This window comes from Amphiura filiformis, chromosome 20 (genome assembly GCF_039555335.1).
Source record: "Amphiura filiformis chromosome 20, Afil_fr2py, whole genome shotgun sequence".
Taxonomy (NCBI): domain Eukaryota; kingdom Metazoa; phylum Echinodermata; class Ophiuroidea; order Amphilepidida; family Amphiuridae; genus Amphiura; species Amphiura filiformis.
Genome location: NC_092647.1, coordinates 57,986,830 through 58,010,174, shown reverse-complemented (window position 1 = coordinate 58,010,174; position 23,345 = coordinate 57,986,830). Strand labels below are relative to the sequence as shown.

At 36.5% G+C, this 23,345-nt stretch overlaps 2 protein-coding genes across 2 annotated transcripts; one reads left to right on the top strand and one right to left on the bottom strand.

The window, feature by feature from the left end:
- Nucleotides 1-54: 54 nt before the first annotated feature.
- On the top strand, nt 55-8,056 carry LOC140142401 (collagen triple helix repeat-containing protein 1-like). The gene is made up of 4 exons (XM_072164371.1): nt 55-144; nt 1,616-1,759; nt 3,945-4,149; nt 7,869-8,056. The coding sequence occupies exons 1-4, from the start codon at nt 55-57 to the stop codon at nt 8,015-8,017; spliced, it is 588 nt and encodes a 195-aa protein (XP_072020472.1). The 3' UTR covers nt 8,018-8,056.
- An 8,309-nt stretch (nt 8,057-16,365) lies between these two features.
- Nucleotides 16,366-21,923, bottom strand: LOC140142400 (collagen triple helix repeat-containing protein 1-like). The gene is made up of 4 exons (XM_072164370.1): nt 21,843-21,923; nt 19,369-19,518; nt 17,217-17,421; nt 16,366-16,549 (listed from the first exon to the last, which is right to left on the bottom strand). The coding sequence occupies exons 1-4, from the start codon at nt 21,921-21,923 to the stop codon at nt 16,404-16,406; spliced, it is 582 nt and encodes a 193-aa protein (XP_072020471.1). The 3' UTR covers nt 16,366-16,403.
- Nucleotides 21,924-23,345: the final 1,422 nt, after the last annotated feature.

Here is a 23,345-nt window from a genome sequence, read left to right as displayed (position 1 = left end):
TACATGTAGTCCTATACCAGATGCTAACCATCTCTTCCATCTTGAAAATTAACAATGGAGCGCTTTTTGCAGTTTTTGGCATCGTTAAGGTTTTTATTTATATGGGTAATTCTAACAGCTTTGTCTGTATCACATGCAGCTGTGGTAAGTATTTTTTTACTTGTTTTTAGATGTATATATATCATTATTGTTACTGATTTATTAGTGTGTTAACGCAGCCAGGACAATGGTTAATGTCAAAAATAAAAGGGGTAGCGTATTGTGAAGCAAACGAGACTAAACCGTAATAAATATGTAATTCAACTGATATTACTGCCAAAAAGTTGCCAGTAATCCTAACTGTTCTTTAACAGTAGAAATACTTTTATTTCCGTCACAATACAGGTATAATCTTTATATTGGGTGTGCAATAATTATCAGCAATGGGGAGGGTAAAATGGAGGGGGGGGGGGGTATTTGGCAGGCCGAGAGAGTGGAAAAGGAATTTTTAGCAGGCCGTGGGGTGGGGTGGGCAAAATGTTGACACACATTTACGGGACACCTTTTAAATAACAACCTTTAAAAGGCTTAGGAAAACAGTACAGAAACGTTCAATATCTAGATCATTAAGGTTTGCAAATTGGGAACACAAATATTTGGATTTTTGGTAAGTCGAGATGAGGGGACACGCAATTTTTGGTAAGCCGAGAGGGGGGACAAGCAAATTTAAGTAAGCCATTTGGAAAGTTTAATGATAATTATTATTGTACATCCCTAACGGTACTGCAGTTACGGAACTTTATTGCCGGAAATATTTGTAAAATTACGACGTAATTCTATTACTATTGTTTACGAAAAAATTCCTAACAATGGAAATGGGGGAACAATGGGATTTCACATGCTTGCCTAATACAGGATCGAGCAGCAAACATGTAAAAAATGTTGCTCTGCATGCTACCACTTTGCTGCTCATATTGTGGGGAAACTTTGTAACTATGGGGGAGACATGTGCCTGTGGCGCCACATTAGGGGGGCGGCGAAATGGTGATTGTTAAAAAAATAAAATTCAACATGCAGTATAAACAATTACACGTTGCGCGGGTGCTATCGTATTATAGTCTCACCATATTCGCTATTTATATATGTTTAAATGGTATTTGGAAAAAAATGTTGAAAATTTTTGATCCTACAAAAACACAACGCCTCCCCCCCGCCAAGCAGCACACCTATCCTTTTATATAGATCCATGAGCGCGCTGGCAATGGGGTAGCCAGCACTTTTTCAGAGGATATGTAAAAGGGGCATTGGCAAAATTGTCAAAAATGATCTTAAAAGTACCAGAAAGTCCTAAAAATCATAAATATCGAGGCGGCAACAGTCCCAGGGGGAGGAGGGTACAACCCTTTTCATAGGGGAAGCTGCCCCCTTTGTTCCCCTCTTGGCTACGCCTCTGCGCTCTGGGGAAAACTTGCATGTTACAACTTATTTTGGATTTACATGCTTATAAAACATGTACATGTGACATGGTGTATAAATCGAACTTTTTGTGACACACATGAAGACAATTTATTGACCCCCCCCTAATAAGCTTTCCAATTTCTAAGTGTCTAGATCTCACAACTTGTTCTTGTTATAGAAATGTACGGATGGACCCAGAGGCCCACAAGGACCACCTGGTCCTCAAGGTGTTACGGGGGACTTGACTAAAGTAGAGTGGTTTGAAAACTGGCGACAATGTGCGTGGAGAAGCGGCAATGGTGCGGACTATGGTGAACTAGGGGTAAGTTTGTTTTACGGTTCCTCAAAAAGTTGATGTAAAACGTGTAATGGTAAATTTATTGTCTTCTTTTCTACCGGGCACTGCTATATATTTGATCAATATTCGACTTCAATTCTTATGTTTCGGGATAATGAAAATCATTAAACAATTTTCACATCATTAAAAAGGAAAAACAATTTCGCGTTTTCAGCAAAAGCCTATCCCAGCAAACAGAAAACGGTTTTTTTTTTAAAGAAACCTTTTTAAAATAATTTTGTATATAGGCTATATAAAAGGTTGTAATGTAATATTCAAAACAGTTTTGAATAGTTGCTGTAAAACATTCTAAAAGAATGTTATTTAAGTGTTGACCAAATTTTTAAACTGTTTGCAAAAACACATTTTACAATAAAATCATTTTAATATTATATTGTTGTTGTTTCAACCCTCTTTACAACATAATTCATGAACCACAAGACATACAAAAGTATATCTGTGATATTTAAATTCTTCTACACACTCGCTGTGAAATGATCAATGCAATTTTTGACAAAGCTCACTACCATTCGCAAGATGCTGTGACCTACCAAATCGTAACAGTTTAAAATAGTGTCTTGTTCATGACCTCTATATAACTTGCCAATTAGAAACGCTTTAACGAAAATCAAACATCGTTTATAATAATTTTAAACAATCGTGTTCCCTGGGGGTATTAACTGAACAAATATTTGTAATGAGTGAAAATAGTTGTAATCGTTAGACAGGTGATTTTTAATTCTTCTATAGCATATATAAACTGAGCTCAAAAAGAAACTTATAATTTTTTACAACGCATGAATCACAAGGTCATATCTTAAAATACTGTCAATCAAAATGAACCAAAATTACACACAGGATTACTTTAATACTCTACTCAAAACACATGTCAGTAACCAAGTAGTTGTCCAACTGACACAACAGCAAAATGCACTGTCATGTGACAGCTTTCAGGACTTCCTCCACTTTCACAGCCCAACATTTGGCACCCAGCACAAAAAATCTGTGAGAATGCACACAAGATCCTTGCACAGACGATAAAACGGTGCTGCTTTCTGCTTTTCATACACTTTTTTCATGAAACAGGGCTGGGCTGTGAATGTGTTCCAGGAAGTTGTTCCATGTCAGTGCATTTTGCTGTTGTATCAGTTGGATAACTGCGTGGTTACTGACATGTGTTAAGAGTAGAGTATTGAAGTAAACCTGTGTGTAATTTTGGTAGAATTTGATAGACAGGATTTCAAGATATGACCTTGTGAAAAATTATAAGTTTCTTTTTGAGCTCAGTTTACATCACTTTGTAAAATGTCAGCTATTCAAATACAATATTCTCATCTATAAAAGCAACCGGTTGATTCAAATGTACAATTTTTACAGACCAAGATCGGGACCACGATAGGTATAGTCATAACTTGGATTAAAAAAAAGCCGTGAAGATACAACCCGTCGAATGGGATTATTGTTGTTTGTAATCGCCAGACCTGATCCCACCATGTTTACTACCACAGATATCACATAATGTAATACCTAGACCAACCACAGACCAGGGATTTGGACGAGCCAGCTGGAGGAATGGCAGCTTTATGCAAATTAGGTTTTATGACGTCATTTATTGTCAAACTTCTTGTGCCGAAAAATGACTCGACGAACATTACTTTACTTTCCATAGCCGTTATTGTGAAGTATGATGTAGCTGTGGTGTGAGTCCATTATGTTAGAAAAATATTTCACCTTGATGAAGAAGGTCGAACTGTAAATTTTGTTCGGCTTATAATTATTTCTGTTACTGTGCCCATCAATAAAGACACAAAGAGGATAATTTAACCTCAAAACTCAAATAGTCCTGGAATAGGCCCTTATTTATGATTTGATATGAAATTTGCACTAAAACATAAATTTTCATAGAATATAATTTTCTCAATTTGACCACGGCAACAACTATTTTAACAGGCCGATAGATCTCACGTCGTCTGCTTGGTTACTTTATTTCGTGGTGTTATTAGACATTTATTATATTTTTCGTTATGAATAGGCCTACTATTTTGAATACTATTTCTTCCTTTCAACAATATCTGTAGTATACAGTTCAAGCCAATATTAATTTGCCATCATAATGATTGTAACCGTCACTTACTTTACAACATTATTACGTTTGATCCGATTCTTACAGTCATGTACCATTACCAAACAGAAAAGTGACAGCGCCCTCTACGTTACTTATGGCGCAAATATGCGAGTCTATGGGTGTCATGGCTGTTGTAAGCGCTGGTATATAACATTTAATGGTGCCGAATGCTCACCTATTCCCATAGACGGGGCTGTCTACCAAACCAACACACAATATATGAATCTTCACAGACACAGGAATATTGGAGGTAAGTCAAATTGAAACTATAAAGAAACACCTAATGGTGATGTCAGATCCAGAGAGGACCGATGAGAACCCCTTCCCCCTCTTTTGACAGCTAAATCATTCATATTCAGTCTGATTTTGGAGCCATGATATCAGCCACTCGGTCTCCTCTTCTTTTTTTCCAATTTAGACACTCGCTCCCCGCTCCAACATCCGCCACTGATCCCCACCTGTATACGCTATTGCGGATAATTATTCCTGTCGGCGAGTAAAATCTCCTGATTACCAGCAAGTCTGGCGGGTAACAATTCATTTCAAATGTGTGTGAGGATGCATGCAGGACCACAATTTATTGAGAACCTTTAACTTTATTTCAACAAAGACACGGATTGTGAGAGATTTACTTTTAATTTTTAAAGTAAACTGCAGAGGAAAATAAGTTTTTTTGAGAACATGCAGTTTTCCACTGAAAATAATTTGAGCCACCAGTTTATGGCCACCTCAAATTGGAAAAATTACATTACTGAGACAAAAATCTAGTTACTGCTCTTCAATTATTTTTAAATCACAAATATCCTAATACTACAGGGTGTCCCAAAAAAAAAGAGGCCCCTCATTGCGCCCTCTTTTTCTCCTATTTCTGAAAAGTTGATTAAATATATTTTGGTATGTAAAGAAACCTTTAATCATTAGCTTTAATAAACCAAACAATTATTTCAATCGGCTCACAACTTTTGAAGATATGCCATATTGAATAAAAGTACCCGTTTTTCACTCTGTCCACGGATATAGCAAACAGAGTGGTTGGGATGGCTCATGTTGTGGAGTGGCCTGCACGATCACCAGACCTCACACCACTTGATTTTTTCCTTTGTGACAAAATCCAAGATCTTCACAAACATATTACTGAATGCATTTGCAAGTATCCGGCGCACAAGGATGGTACGCAACGCAATTGATGCAATGAGGACCAGGGCTGAACCTGTATTCGCCAAGGAGGCAACCAGGTAGAGGGCAGAGCAGCACAGTAAACTCACTTCAGAAGAACCAAAGACAAACCAAACAGCCTTTTAGGGCTACCTTTTATCCTAAAAAGAGAAATGACTTATGTTGTACATAAAAGAATGAAAGCAAGAAACAACAAAGTAAGAAAGTAAGAAACATAATAAAACAAAAAGGCATCAATAACCAAGAAAAATAAGTAATTGCAAGTAAAGCAAAAGAAGTCCCATTCGGCATCCATTTTACCCACAAATTAATGACACTATTAACAAAATCCACTGCCCATAAACCCACCGGTAAAGCCCATTCCATAAATAAAGTTTTTTTATAAAGTTATCATTAAGGAATGTTTGATATTCATGCATGGTATGTTACTCCTTTTCAATCTTTGAAGTAGCCAAACCTTCTCCGTGGACAGAGTGAAAAACGGGTACATTTCTATAACAGAGCATATCTTCAAAAGTTGTGAGCCGATTGATATAACTGTTTTGGTTTATTAAAGCTAACGACTCAAGGTTTCTTTACATATCAAAGTATATTTGATCAACTTTTCAGAAATAGGAGAAAAAGAGGGCGCAATGAGGGGCTCTTTTTTTTTTGGGACACCCTGTAGTAATAGCTTATAGCTTGGTGTATAGATGACAAAATTTGAGATTCACTGGTGACTGGATATTTGACTCTAGATCGATAATTAATAATTAGTTGAACCAAACAAGTATAACTTGACTCAGACAGAATTTCTCCGTAAAAAATGTAGCCGAAAACGAACATGCATATAAAATAACGATTAAAGGTTTAACTCAACGAAACCCATTACCACTTGTAAGCAATTCGCCGTAAAAGTAGGATAGAACAGGATTAATTACCAAAGCGATAGGTGAAACAGTTTTTGAATGTATTGGCCTGCACTATTCGCCGTAGAGGTAGTGATGTAACAGGATTAATTACCATAGCGATAGGTGAAAACAGTTTTTGACTGTACGAGGGTTGGTCAATAATATCCCGCAACCATTATTTATCTCCGCTCATGCATGACTTAGATGACTGTTACTTACGCTCAATAAAGTTTGTACCTTTTTCTTTCAATACACACAACAATTAGTATCAGAGTACCTTTAATTACGTAATCTCATTTGCATAAAGTTATTGCCATATGTACACTGACAATTGTCAACATTGGCGGGAAATTTGAATTGCAGTTGAGGAACGTGTAATAAAAAGAAGCAGAAGTAAGGACCAAAGCATTTACAAGCCTTATTTTTGGTATGAGGTAATCTAAGTATATTCAATTGATAATTGTGAAAGAAGAAATGTATCCGTCAACAGATCAGGAAAGGGACTGTCTTTGAACTTCACCAAAAATAGGCCTTAACTACAAATAAAAATGGTGTGAAAATCGGGAGAAAAGAACCCGCACGGTAGAAGAAAGAATCCAAATTATCTCCAAAATAAAACAAAAAAAATATGATTATTGGTATGGTATGAGAGATCATAGTCAGGACAATAGAATTTGTTGCAATAAAAATAGAAATATGCGCATGCGTTAATGGTACGCATGATTGAAAGTACTAGTACCAAAAATGTTTGAAAAAAGTAAAATTTCATCAAAAAAAGCGTTAAAAATTTGACCAATACAAGGTTTGCGGAACAGTAGCTGTGTGAGTGCATTGCTATACCAAGTCTTATGATAGAATTAGACATACTTTTCGAAATTCAAATTTCTTATTCAATCCAGAGCCTCTCTATGGTGTGCTACTTTGATTACAAAAACAAGACCTTTTGAAAACAAGGGTTCATTAAGAAAGAAATGTTTGTGATTTCACCACTGGGATCTCCCTTTTTAATAATCAGTAGATACCCAATCATACCAGGTATCATTTGTTAAATTTTGATACGAGGTATCATTTGTTAAATCTTGTCTTTACATTATGTAAAGAACAATGGGTGATAAAGCCTACTCAAAATTGGAGATATTCCCTTTTCTTTAATAAAAATGGTATAGGTCTAAAAAGAGTACAGCATCATTCCTATGTTATCTGTCTATTAAGTTGCAAAAACCGCGACAGATTCCATACTTTTATTCTCGAGATATTTGGAATTATGTAACAATACCTCAATATGGCGCGAGATTTTCTTGACTACTTTTCACCATAAATCAGGCAGTGTCCATACGCTATTGTGTTTATATGCTAATTTCATTACGTAATCAAGTATTCAGCATCGCTAATACATATTTGTTTTGAAAGATAAAAGTACAAACTTGTATTTAGCGTAAGTAGCAGTCATCCAAGTCATGCATGAGCGGAGATACACCATAGTTGCGGGAACTTATTGACCAGCCCTCGTATTGCCCTACACTATAAGTAGGCTGCACTCATCAACTGTCACGTCTGTATATGTGTGTAATCATAGATGGAATACAATGCCGGTCTTTCGAATTCACTGATAGTACAGGTTGGAGTGAAACGTACATTGATGTGGGATAGAATTACGATCCAGGCCTCTATGCCTATTTTTAAATAATCAGTGGTGCGATACAGAGTTACAATGTACGTCTAGTGCAGGGCAATACATTCAAAAATTGTTGTCACCTATCGCTTTGGTATTCAATTCTGTTACATCACTACTATAGCGAATTAACATTGCAGTTATATTAGAAAGGCTAACGTTAAATAGGGCGCCTCCACCTAATGCACCTCCCTCTGATGTTTATGCATTCATCTTTTTTTCCTATTCCAGGATATTGTATGAATATTGCAGCTGGATCAGTTGTAGTCCGCGCAATGGTAGGAGATTGTTCTGGCTATGGTAACTATGATGCAGATAGTGGTTGGAATAGTGCATCAAGAATTATTGTCCGAGAAGTGCCGAAATCGCCTTATGATTGAACGGTGCTATGAAAGTGTACACAGGTAACGATGTCATGCAGGGAGACAGACATTTTTTGATGAGACTGAACAGTGACAAAGATCCAGAAGTTCTTGTCTTGCCACAGTGTATAATGCTCTTTATATTCCGTAGTTTATATTTTGAGTGGATATATGATATTGGCCAATATATCGTGTAATTGAAAATAGTGGAGAAACTTATTTAGCGATTAGTCTTTGCTACCGACTGTGTGCCTATATTAACCAGGGATATTAAATTACTGGGAACCACACACTCTCAGAAACCATATACTCGCCGCTTCACGGCTTGCTGTTGCGGCTTCGTTACTCACCCCTCGCGAGTAGTCTTTGACAAATACTATTTAGCGAAAAACATCGTACGTTGCACTAAGCTCACTACCATCAATCACATGGTGCCTTCTCAAATGCGTTTCTCTAGGGATTGGATTTGTGGGACGTGAGAGTATATCAGACATGATTGTATTTTGAATACGAGAGGAATGTCTTTCTGATATCAAATAATTTAGATTTTTTGAAAGTGTCAGGCATTTTTGGTAGAGGTCAATTAAGGTCAAACAGGAAGTCAAAATTATAAATTGTTCCAATTCTTTTAAAAAGTATACCAAATTACTCGCCTGGTCATACAAAAAGGTATAGCTTACCCTACTACGGCCTTTGGTTACGGAGCTAGGGTCGGAAACGTGACAAAGTTCAACGCACTTTCGGCTAGGTGCATTTTTACTAAAACGGTTAAGATTGTCCATTTTCATGATTTTGGTGTCTAGTTATGTTTTCTGACATGACAATATAACTGAACAACTAAAAATTCCAAACGCCTGACATTTTGAAGAGGGCAGCCCAAGCCAAATTCATTCAGTACCCTTCGATGAAATTCGATATCTCTGATGTGTCCCACAAAGAATACTGTGCAAATGTTGCTATCCAATTCATTAAGGGACTGTAAAATAATAAAGTGTGTATTTACTTATGTGTATTTATTTAAGGGACGGTGCAATAATATCTGCTAGGTGAATGGGCTGCCAAAAACGACTTACCCCTCTCGCCTTGCCAAAAAAATTTGCGCTTCCCCCTGTCGACGTGCCAAAAATACATTTACCCCTTTGTACATGACACATAAACGTAGTGTAAGCGCAGGTTTTCCTGCTGTTTAATTCAACGCCTTTTAGCTACAGGTAATGCGGCTAAAGGGTGTCCCGTAAGTGTGCCAAAATTGCTTGTTCCAAACTGCCAAAGTGTTCTTTCCCGCTCTTACTCCGAGTACTCTCAGCGATAAACTTGAATATGAGTCATTGATCCACTTAACCATTGCTCCTCATTAAACAGCTGACAATGGTTTAATCAAGATTATGCAGCAAATTTTTCTCGAAATGCGTATTTTGCAAATACGTCAGCATGTGATACGACCGACGATTTGTTTTGTATAACACTATATTTATTTTAGAGGTAACACCCATACTATAATTGACGAGTCCAAATGATCACCGCTAGCTCTATTAGATGAGTTGACTTGTGATGTCATTACCTGGCGGTATTCTCGCTCATCATCACAATTTGTATTTTGCCTGACAGTATGCTAGGCGCACACCACTAAATAATCGCGCCTTGTAAAAACACCGGTTTTCATTGCTCATTTTGAGGCCTTTTGGGCTCGTTTTAAGATATTTTATGATAAGAGGAGTCGACTGCAAATCGATGAAAGTTTAACATATGTTTCAATGTATGTAGCCTTCCATCTCGTTTTCCCGTTATGAGGCCGTGAAAAGCGCCCTCGCTGTTTTTAAACATACTCTCATGACTGCAAACCCGTTTTTTTTAATTTGCGGACATATTTTCTTGATAATTATAAAATGCGATTTTATATAAAAAAAAAAAAAGGCTTTACACTTTTATTTAAGCTATAATTCGCTATTCTCTCTGATTATTAGTCTAAAGACCAGCCCAAAATACCTCAAAAATTTTTCGTATTTTACCGGAACTCACTACACAAATGGCGCATTGATTTAGTGGTGTGCTCCCTGCTCGCGCATCATATTTTGGTTAGGACCCGTGCTCCGCTACATCACAAGAAGTTAGCGCAGTCCCTTGCATTTGCTGATAAACATTGAGGTCAACTCGTCTATACCCGCACGTATGTCAGCGTTGCCATGGTAGCAAATATGATCATAATACTCATAGCAAAATGGTCTTTTAAGTTTATTCGGCTTATAATAGGCGAAAATATTCAGTTTTTGTTACTGTCCCAGCTTACGTTCACGTGATTATATAAGCGTGCGCCAGTCGCGCATTACGCAACTCGCGTAATTGCTGCGACTTATTGCGTGCGAATTTTTCGCCTATCATAAGCCGAACAAACTGCAGTAATCAACCAATCAAATGACAAAAATCTTTGTATGAGTTATATAAATCAATATCATACCATATTCATGTTTTTAGTTGGGTATTGTATTAAAAGTGTAAATAAAATGAAATATCAACTTACTCAACTTGATTTCTTTAGAAAGTTTGTGTCTGAATACTTAAGAGATCAGTTTTCACCTAAGGCCAACAAAACCCATGTTTGTTTCCTGTAGCAGTTCAAAAAAGTCAAATGCCAAATGCGGTTTTTTTATTTTTATTTTTTTATAATCCATGACTTCAAATGAAAAAAAAACACACCTTTTTTCCTGCAAAATAGAATGGCAATTTACAGTGGGTCTCACCGACACACAAAAAATCATATTTCTTCACATTCAAGAATATTTATGATCCCCTTTCAACCTGCAGATTAAAAAAGGTATTTAAAAACAGTGTGTGATTCTTTCTCCAATCGTTTTTCACTACGCTCCATGTTGTGTGATGTGTAAATGTTTATTCCAGTAGTGTTTTATATTATTTTTTTTCGATATTTTTCCCGGTTTTGGGTTTTTTTTCTTTGTAAGTGAAAAAAAATCTAATGCACAAAATAAGCTGTCAAAAACTTAATGCGCGCGCTACAGGAAACAAACTTTTTGTTTTTTTTTTGTTTTTGCCTAACTTGTTTTTTGATGGAAACTAACATTTATTGCTTTTTTAAATCAGGCCGAGCAGGTAGACTGAATTCTTTAAACTTAATAAATCTGGGCGATCTAGTTTTATGGGTACAGTTGTCACGAGTTGAAAAATAAAGAGCTCTGACACGCGGGCACGCCAAGTGCGTCTACCCGGTCAGAATCTGTCCGGACCCTAATCATGCCAATTTCCCCTCGAATTTTTTGACACCTGACATTTTGACCTCCGTCTGGACACGACCTTAGCAGAATGGTCGACTGCAGATCCGTCGGATAACGCTTTTTCAATGGGAAATGACCTTGGCTGCTTGGATGATGTCACGATGAGGCTAGCATTTATTCCGTATTGAAAAGCGTGTTCCGACGGATCTGCACTCGACAGGCTTCTTATGCGGCCCACACACGTTCAATTATATTGGGCAATCTCAAAGACCCAAGATATAAAATCTACCAATGTACACTATTAAAGCCTTAATGTACGATTTCCGTCAAATTGTAATTTTGTTATTCTTTATTCAAAATGTTGAAAAAATATTTTAGTAATAACTGCCGCGAAGGGTTGCTGTCCATTTTAAGCTGAAATAACAAGATAAAGTGAAAGAAACCCCACTGGTTATTTTGGCCATTTAACGTGCAGTTCTATTGGAGGACATATTATCATAATTTTAAAAATTATGCAAACTTTGCTCTGTTGACCTACAAAGACAAAAAATTTGGCCGATTCCATTAACATGTAAGTTGGGACATGTGTAAACATTACAAATATGCAAAAAAATCAGGTTTGAAAAAATAAACCAATTTCAAATTATAAGATCGTACATTAAGGCTTTAATGATCGTGTGTACAGTAAACAGTGGTAGATTTTGTATATAGGGTTTTTGATACTGCCAATATAATTGACCGTGTATGGGCCGCATTAGTTTCTCTGATATGAATAGTGTTAAAGGGGGTATTCTTTGGTGTAAATCGACCTCTTCGTTTATTTTTAACAATAATCAATGTAATTCTATCGAGGTTACACCTGGACCACGCATTTCAATTGATACCAATCAATATATTTTATAGGAGATAATAATATCTTCAATAATGGGGTGTGGAATGACAGGATCTGTTACGATGTATTTAGTCATTTTGAGTGAATACTCAAGGAAATATAATATTTTATTTACAATTATTATAATTCAGAGCATGAATACATGAACTATACATGCAAAAGTATACAAATAATATATGAGCGTGAAATAGTAACAAAATATAGCACAATGCCAAGTGAAATGGAAGTGATATATATGTTATACCATACAAAAACATAGGTAAGCAGTACACGGTGGTCCAAAAAGAACTTAATCCAATTTAAAAAGTAAGAGTTTAGAGCATTATAGTTACATATTCAAGATATATATCTTATAAATTACTATGAAGTTGTGGTGAAATAATGAAAGAAAAAAGCTAAATTTAAAAATGGCAGTTGTTTTATAATAAGCCATATCGGCATTGGAAGTTTGCAATGCATTGTAAGACATTTTTTTGCAGTTTTGGGACACTTTGTCCTTTGACCTTTCAGAAAATATGCAAATGAGGTAGCTAATTTGCATATTTTACGACAAAAATCACATGGGATCTTAAGACTGGCCCTTACCACCATCCCACCAAGTTAAATCTCTATACGCCTCACCAGTTCCAAAAAATGGCAAAAAGCCTTTTTAAAAATAAACAAATATGCAAATGAGGTGGCTAATTTGAATATTTTGCGACAAAAATCACGTGGGATCTTAAGACTGCCCCTTTACCACCACCCTACCAAGTTACATCTATATACCCCCTACCAGTTCCGAAAAATGGCAAAAGCGTTTTTTAAATAGAAAAAAGGAAATGAGGTGTCTGATTTGCATATTTTGTGACAAAAATAGCATCTGATCTTAAGACTGCTCTTCACCATCATCCCACCAAATTACATTTCTATGTGCCTCACCAGTTCCGAAAAATGGCCAAAAGCATTTCGACAAATAAAAAAATAGGCAAATGTGGTGACTAATTTGCATATCTTGCGACAAACATCGCATCGGATCTTAAGACTGCCGCTTACCACAACCTCATCAAGTTACATCCCTATACGCCTCACCAGTTCTTCGAAATGGCAAAAAAAAAAACAATTTTTAAGTTAAATATGTAAATTAGCTACCTAAATTGCATATTTTGCGCCAAAAATTGCACCAAACCTTAGGGCAGCCACTTACCACCCTACTAAGTTACACCCCAATACATCTCACCAGCTCCGAGAAACTAACCTTGGAAGCCAAAGGCGTTTAAAAACAAAGTTCACACAATACAAATGTATAAGACCCCATTATAGCATAAGGTAATTTATAAGTGATTTTAAATGATTTTAAATGTGACGTATAAAATTTGTCTTTTTGTTCAATTTTCACAGAAATTGAAGGATTTTGACCCATGTTTTTGTTTGTCTGTTTACCCCAGGGTCGCTGAAACAAATAATTATATTAATTAATTCACCAAATTTATAATTAATAAAGGACAAAGAAAGATAAAAGCAAAAGTATGCTTCATTTAGTTAAACAATAAATACATCCCTGTTGTGTACAAAAAATAACTCTATACGACAATGCAAATCAGGACCAATTCATGACTAAGTGCACAGGGAAATGTTGATTTCTCAGCGGATGGAACAGCCATTTTTTTCAGAGGGAGTATGTAAAGTAAATGGAACAGCTATTTTTGGGCCATTATTTCAGAGGGAGTATGTAAATTAAATGGAACAGCCAAAATGCCAATGGGCATGTAATTTAACTAGAACAGCCTTAAATTGATATCGATATCAATATTGACGTCACAGATTCGATTTGTCACGTGATCGTCAAACCTGTAATAGAAGGTGTCAGTTCTTCAGGAACTGACACAAAAATATTACTATTTTATAAGTTAATTATGTAATATTTTTAATGATCAACATTATAACAATAATAGGGAAATTAATAATAATTACTTAAAATTTTCTGATATGTCAGAGGTCAAAGTGTCCCAAAACTGCTCTCAAAAACCGGAATGGCGATTGGGCTTATTATATCATTGAAAATCACTTTCTAGACGTAACCAATGGGATGTATTCGATTACCAAGTATTGCGTTAGGCATGCATATTGGTAAACACCCCGGCTTGTCATTCAATCCTCACGTTAGTCATGCTAGATGAAACAATGTATCCGAAATTAAAATAAACATTATTATATTAATGTAAGAATTACACAATTACATTGGTTTCATCTCAGTGGTGCGATATTTGAATTTGCAATTTTTGCAATTTGTGACTGTGTGAATTTCGAGACAGGATTTCAAGGCGTCAAGAAGAGGCAATTGACTACACAAGCGTGGGAATTGAACCCCGGTCGCTGCATTACCGTTTGTTTTCCGATCCTCGCATAATTAATTGTGTCTCGCATTAGTCCGGCTGCCGGTGGGTATGACGTTGTTTTGGTGTCCATAGTTTTGTTGTTGATGGATATTGCTTCTCAAGGCCACCAACCTCAAAAGTAGATTTACTGGACCTCTGTCAGCATTGAGCATTTTGAGATATGGCGGGTTAAAGTTCACACAGAGGTCAAAATTCAAACTGCTCAAATGCTGTTGAAAAGTTCTCCAAAATATTCCTCTTAACATGGCGATCCAGAAAAAGTGTACTTTTACCTATCTGAGACATGCCTCTTATAAGCAGAAAGGTCAAATGTCATCATTTGACCTCCACAGGGGTCAAAACCTTGAAAATACTCCGATTTGTATGAAAATAGTCTCAAATTGTTTGTCTTATATAAACAATTAAAAAACAGAATAGATTGCCATAGCTAGGATGTTTCGTTAGTATGGTAACATGGTGACAAAGGTTAATCTCCATTGAATCACATAAAGACCTGACCCTTTTTTGCTATGTTACCATGTTACCCATGTAAGGAAACACCGTACACAGTACAAACTATAATTTTTCTGCGTGGAATTTCTAAGGTGAATAATTTGAGACTATTTTGGTGAAGAACGGAGCATTTGTAAGGTTTTGAACCCTGTGAAGGTCAAATCGTGACCTTTAGCCTTTTTTGCTTATAGCCCCAGAAGGGTATGTCACAGATAGGTAAAAGTACACTTTTTTTGGATCGCCATGACAAAAGGAATAATTTGGGGAACTCTTCAACAGCATTTGACCAGTGAACTTTGACCTGTCATATCTCAAATTGCGTCAAGCTGACAGAGGTCCAGTAAAGTTATTTTTGAAGTTGGTGGTCTTGAAAAGCATTATCCATCAAAAGCAAAACTATGTACACCAAAACAAGCTTCTGTGACAAAATTGAGTTTGGCAGCCGGACTGCATTGTCTTACGTCCTGCTATGGAGAAGTATATAGGGTTCAATTCCCGCTGACTCCTGATTTTTTCTCTTTCAAAATGTTCATATCTCTCGAACCCCAAAGACGTCATTTAAATCATAGTTTTTCGGGCTTGCATCATTTGTTTTCCGATCCTCGCATATATTAATAGTGTCTCGCATTGTCTTACGCCCTTCTAGGGTGACCCATGTAGTCTGCCTCTTTCTTTATTATTTAAAACTAGCAGATCACTCTTTTTCCACAGTTCGTAAATGCATAGAGTTTATTTGTTAGTAAGCTTTACTTGAAATCAGCACGTTGTAGCCATGAAATTGCGGATGACATGAGGGGAGGAATCCCCTCCCCGTTAAAAATGAAAGTCTCCCGTACAATAATTGTACAGTGACTAAAAAATGTGAAAAAAAAATAAGACATAAGGACTTTAGGACTAACGGTATGCCTATTCTACTGTAGGACTAGTGATAGGTGTACACAGTAAAACAAATTTGCCCTGACGGACTACTTTTATCCCCATACTTGTAGGACTACTCAAGACCTGTACATCGTAGATAGGTAAAACTATACCTTTTCTGAATCTAGCTTTGTAATTTGACCCTGGATAATCGGCCGTTTTGATTTTATGCAAATAAGGCCCCTTCACTTATAGGGATTTGTTAGGACCTTCAGAATGGCGTTTGATGGACCATGTAGAAATGCTTTGTACGGTGAACAAATATGTTGCAATTAGTTTCATGTTGCGAGAAAACAATAGCTAGATTGCCTGGATTATAGTCTCAAAGTGCCGCTTTGTTATTATAACGGATATCAGAATTGACTCTCATTGTCTACAACACCTGTCATACCCTGTTCGAAGATAACTGCGAGCTACATGTACAAGTGTGGTCCTTTGTTAGAACACGTCTGAATGTCCAAAGTACGAAGAAGCATTATGGTTCATTTTTCCCATTTTTGTTAATAGGGTGATTTTGGCACTTCTTTGATAATGATTCTGGAGACGCTGTTCCATCCCGTGTACGCATCGTAATTTCCGTACCCATGGCAATCACCTACATGAACTCTTACATCCACGGATCCAGCCGCAACATTGTGACAATATCCTGCAGATGGAATCAAAATAGGTTTTATGAAAACGTTTTACCTCTTAAAAGAGTGAGAGGGGCACAATAAGTAAAGAACAAATATGATCAGAGAAATAATAATAATAATAATAATAATAATAATAATAATAATAATAATAATAATAATAATAATAATAATAATAATAATAATAATAATGATAATAATAAAATAATAATAATAATAATAATAATAATAACAATAATAATAATAATAATAATAATAATAATAATAATAATAATAATAATAATAATAATAATAATAAATAATAATAATAATAATAATAATAAGGTAATAATAATAAAATAATATTTATACATACGCGCTATATAACGGCGCGCGTGATTGGTCGAGAGCCGGGCATAAACAACGTTTATGCCCGCTGGTCCGGATGTGCGATCACGGGGTAGGAAAAACGAAGGAAATTCGTGGTTTTAATGATGTTAATTGTTATTTTTTGTTATTATTTTGATGAAATAAGAATCACAAAATGTTCTGGTATGTATGAACAAGCGGCCCCTCGGGCATAAACAACCGTTTAGTCATGAAAATATATGAATGAACCCCTATATAATAACATTCTAATTCAATGAACGATGAACATGAGATAAAATTATATGCATTGTCACTAAATTGTTTTTATTATACCTTGAAAGACTCGACTCTTGAGGCCGTTCATATGATTAGTATTTTCCATGTAAACTACCCCATCTATTGGGATGGGTGAACACTCATCGTTGTTGAAGGTGAAGTACCATCGTTTGCAACACCCACTGCATCCGTAAAGCCTCATGTTGGCGCTATATACAACGTAGAGAGCGCTGTCTTCATGTTGTTTGGTAAAGCTGCAAGTCTGAAGAAAAAATCATAATTAATACAAAGCCACAATTCTTAGTATTTACAAACCTCAATCGAGCTACATCGTATTGTAGGACCGGCCCTACTTTTTAAAGTTGAATGACCAACTATCCCACTCCTCGCCTGCTTCCCATTGGAACCAACTTGCCAGGTGCTGTCAGGAGGATGTCACTGCACATTCGAGAAAAGATCATATAGACGAATCCAACGAGCCAAGTGATGGTCAGAATTCAGTCGGCTATTACTGGGTCCCGTCTGCACAAAACTGACAGGGCCGAATTTACCTTTTTGGGGGCCCTGGGCCAGGCCAAAATTTGGAGGCCCCAAACGCACCGTGAGGAAGGCATGTGCACTCAAGTGGCCATGTTGTAGATCTCACCAGGGCATTTGCGCGCGAAGCTCGCGAAAAAATTATATTTTAGACTATTTTAGCTCAAATTGAAGCTGAAATTTGCTATAAACAGGCCAGTGCGCGCGAAGCGCGAAAAATGTTGTAATTTTTGTACTCTATTTTTGTCCAAAACATGGTGTTTTTCGGCTAAAATGGAAGATGCACACTGCACAAGGCAATTTTGTGGCCTGGCCCGTGCCCATCTGGCCCTATGGTAAATCCGGCCCTGAAAACTGGTGTTGTTACTGCCTAATTGGGTGGATTAAATCCGCTTAAAAATCAATGTTGAATTGTATTGTGTTGTTAACTTTCATCATTCTTTTGTCTACGTGTAACACGGGTATCCCCGCCAAGGCCACATCACTTCACATTTTAGGTGGAATAGACTATGGCTGCCACTGAGGTGTAGGAATGCGTGAAATTGGATTCATCTATACCACCACGGCCATTTGTGGAACCAATAAGTCACGCCAGTGGCCTTTACCATAGCCTGGCTATTCAGGAAGATGATTACTGGTAATATCCCTGTAGTTACTTGGTATATTAACCGATTTATTATAGAATAGTTCATATTTTACCATGTTTACTGTATTAATATTTTAAAATATTGATAAAATGTGACCAAATGTTTATTAAATATCAATATGTCAATTCAGGTCATAGAGATGATATACCACTATAATTGAAGACCGAATTAAAAAGACTAGTTTGCGTATGACGTCGTGTCAACCGGACCAAAAATGCTGCACTGCGCAGGTCAGCAACCAATCACGTCGCGCATTTCCCCTGACGTCAGACGCAAACTAGTCGTTTTAATTCGGTCTTCAATAATAATGTGAATCATGACCATTTCCAGTCGCAATTCCCGGATATACTATTAAATTCCCTGGCACTGATTAGGACATTCGGAGCTAATCAATAATATGCGGTAGAACGTGTGTTAACCCTATTTACCAGATTCAAATATTGCTTCTTCAATGTATCTTATGTTTCTGTTTTGTTTTCTGTCTTTGCAAAAGTTCTTGTAAACAAAGCCAAAGAAATATTGGGTAAAATGAAAAAAATTTCTCAATCACGTTTTGTGCAGCATCGTAGCACCCTCTCATATTGAATGACCATTATCATCCCACTCCTTGTCTGCTTCCTATAGTCCACTTGACATGTGACATTCTTGCCCGGCAGTATGCATGCGAATTATGGCGATTTCCATTGTTCTTTGCCCTGCAGTGTGTGTACACATCGTAGTTTGTTCAGGGCACGTGTATTTTAAATCGCCCACCACATTTCATTTTACTACATGTAATACAAGAAAGCCATTGAACAGTGTAGCGGTACGTTCAAGCATATCCGTAGACCAGTCCCTCGCCTTTGTTGATAAACAATGATGTCAAGTGGTCTATTGGAATTTGACGCTGGTGGCGTTGTTTTGGGCTTTTGGAGTTATTAAAAATATGCGGTAGAAAGTGATTGCCCTCATCTTGGTTTAGTGTCCCACCCATGGACATAAATCAGTCAATGCGTAACAGCAAACAAAGCTGCTTATTTACTTACGTGAATAGTGGCATAATCATCGCCATTAGCAGAATTCCAAGTGCATTGTTTCCAGTTGGTGTATTCTAACAGTTCGCCAGCACCAGAAGATCCCTCTGGACCAGGCAGACCAATAGGGCCATGAGGACCAGGTAAACCGGACGTACATGTCTAGAAAGAAAGACAAACAATATGATATTAAAGTCATAAACCGCCTTACCTCTTACTTTCATTACGATTAACCTTTTCGGTAAATCACATAAGCCTTTGCGAGTACACCTGAAATGTCATCATTTGATGTCACGCCGATCTGCGCCGTTGCGCACATGGTTTATCGAACATCGTTATTGCGCATGGAAGTCGGCGTGACATCAAATGACGACATCTCAGGTGTACTCGCAAAGGCTTATGGGATTTACCGAAAAGGTTAATTACTAATACTTGGACAAGGGGAATACAAACATCAATTTTGTAATGAAATGTCTTACTCTATTCCTTATTCATCAAATAGTTCTGATCTGTTTTAAAAATATAAACGCACCAACATCCTCATTTTTTAATGTTCATTTATTTCAGTGCTAATGTTGGTGTTTTTTAAATAGCCATGATAATAGTGAAGTTAAGTCATAGGTACAAAATTGATGGTGTATATCAATAACCAAACTCTATAGTTTTATATTTGAGCATGAACACTTGTATAAGGGCATAGGAAATTATGAGCTACGATTTCATAAATTTCCCGTGCAGCGATTCTCCTATATCTATTTCAAACTTCACGACATATGCCTAAATGAATCTCGTCAATGCACAAAATTCTACTTGATTACACAGCCTCGTAGACTACTCTTTAATTAACAAATACATAGGTTCGCAGACGAGCTAAGATCGCTAGGTTAATATACTAGTTCGTAGAATGATTCGATAGCATCCTACAAAATATTCATTTCTAGATTGTCTTCCACACGACTCGCCATGTTTTGGTTTATTGCATACAGGACAGGTCTAAGGTGACAGAGGGACAGGTCTCTAATTCGATTCCACAACCATTCATACCTATCACCTGTTTTACTGTATTATTTTAATGAAGATGCCTATGTCATAATGGGTTGAATGCTTTAAGCAATTCAGTATCGAAGTTACGTAATGTTACTATGTCAACGGGATCACGCGCTAGAGTAATGAACCACGATCGAAATGATCACCACATAAAGTATATGGCACTCGAAGGCATACCAAAGTAGCGTGATCCGGTAACCAAGAGAATTACGTAACCACTTCGATGCTGAATAGAGTGCATGCAATAAACCAACCGGAACCGGGTAGACCTCTTTTGTACGGTTACATTAATACTTTCCCCACCCCCGGGGATATATTGAGAGTATCAAGCACAATTATCAATGTGACGTATGGACCCAAACACACGTCACTTACACAAATCCACCCCAATATGTGACTTGACTTTGACCGTGGTGACGTTTGAAAAATGGCTTCAAAATCGAAATTTTTGCCTCCATTTTCCTACCTCCCCTCACGATGTGGGTTTTGTCGGCAGCTTAGGGAACAAGTGATGTAATGAAAGATCAAGCACTAATTATCAATAATAATATCATCATATCCTATGTTTTCAAAAATGCTGATATATTCATCTGATCCTTTAATTCTGTTGAGGAGTGTATTTGCAACAGTATCACAGGCTGTTTCAGTTAATTATAAAAAGAAGAAAATATGTTCCAATTGACCAGCAGGCAGGGCCACCGCTAGAGGGGAGGGGGGTATGGGAGTGACACCCCCAATACACAATGTTTTCGGCAAGAATTGACTGGTGTCGTCAAAACCATGTGATTGTCTGCAAATGTAGTCCAAGCTATGTGTGATTGTTGACAAATACCAAGAGTCGTATCAAAGATTAATGTGTTACGAAATAGTGTGATGTTGTTACGTAATAGACCTATTCTTAATGCTATAGTAGTTACTAATTTTAAAAAAAATTAGTCACTTTTTAGATTCTTGAGCGCCGTCCTGGCTAAAAAGAAATTGGGTCTACAATTCACAAAATATTTGCGTCGGTAAAACATCCTGTACACCTCCCCCCCCCCCGTATCATATTGGTCTAGCGACCAAATGATGGATCCAAAAAGAAAAAAGCTGTGTCCCACTAGCAATGGATAAAACTAAAAACAGGGAAAATATGACACAACATCCAATGGGGAAGTAACGCAAAACATATATGAACAAAGTTAAAAACCCGACGTTTCGAAAAGAAACAAACTGTAAAAGGTCTCCTATTTTATTCATTAAAAAAGAAAAGTTTTGTCTTTTCGAAACGTCGGGTTTTTAACTTTGTTTATGTGTTGTGTTACTCCCCCATTGGATGATGTGTCATATTTTCCCTGTTTTTATTTTTGTTTCAGTTAAAAAAGAAAACTTAAAATAAAATATATGTATCATATAGCACCTGTTTAAACTACGATTTCAGAAATAAATTCAAAGCTTACCGCTCCCCATGCTGCCACTTCATCCGAAACAAGAGCAAGTACATAGTACAAGAAGGCCACTGTTATTCCTGGTTTCGCCATTTTGTTTCCGCGATCTTCCTTTGATATTTCCACAAGTATCACTGAGCATGCGCAGTATGCTAACTAAGACAAGATCTTCCTTAATAATTACAACAAGTTACAAACCCACCTTTGCTATTAATAGAGAGGAAGTTTAGCAATAATTTGGAGCTTTTGAATCGTTGTTAGAAAAGTGGACTTGACTTGAGAATAAATAATGTGTGGCTATTAATAATTAGTGAATTAATAAAATGTTTTATTCCCTTTATTCTCATATTAAAATAGAAAACATAATCATGTTTACAAAAATGTTGAACAATGTCTGAGCAGCATTGATGCATCGATTCGGTAATCAATACAGGGGCAAAATAGTGACGTGCTATGTTGCAGACGTACTACTCGAAACTTCTTGTTCCAATAATCACATGCATAATTGATATCAATAGATATCAAAAGAGGCGTGGGTTATCCAGGGTTGTCAAATATAATTTGAAGTTTGCATCAACATTTCAACCTTTGATTAATAATTTATTAAATTAAAAACGTTTTCAGGACCTTTATATATAACCCCACATGTTAAATATTATTAGAACATTTTGATCAAAGCTAAAAAGCACGCATGCAACAGGTTCATACCGTTCATGAAATTTCATACTGGTCATCTAAATAATGACTGAAGTAAATTAAAACTTTTTATCCAGTCACAAATATTAATTCCTTACCTCGAATTTTTCAGACGGTACTCCATATTTCCGATATCAGTCTTATTTGCTTTCGTTGCGGATTTCGGCTTCTCAAGAGCACCAATGTCATAAATATATTTATTGGACCTCTGTCAGCACAAGTTCAGACAGAGGTCAAATTAAAAACTGCGCAATTGCTGTTGAAAATTTCTACAAATTATTCCTCTTGGTAGCAGAAAAAGTATCGTTTTATCTATATGTGACAATTGTGACATATTCTTCTGGAGTTCTGAGCAGAATGGTCAAAATTAACAATTTCACCAGGGGTCAAAACCTGAAAAATACTCAGATTTTTATCGAAATAGACTGAAATTGTTCCATAAACAATTCAAATAAAGAATAGTTTGACAAAGCCATGATGTTTCATTACCATGGTAACATGTTGACAAAGGTCAATGCCCATTGAATTATACAGACGGTAACATATATTGCGATGTTACCCATGTACAGTAAGGATACATTTTTAATACACGATATAAACTATTAAACGGTTCCAAAAAATAAGCCCCCCCCCCCCCTAAGAATTTTTGGTATAATCCAAAAACGGCTTGATCAATTGTCTTGTTTTAAAGTTTGGAACATAGGCTGATTAGTTATTCATCAAGTGAATGGGGTTGTTGTTATATTCTTTATCATCTTCACTGAGAAATATGGCCATTTAAAAAATTTTCTACATTATACACTCATAGAAATGACTTGT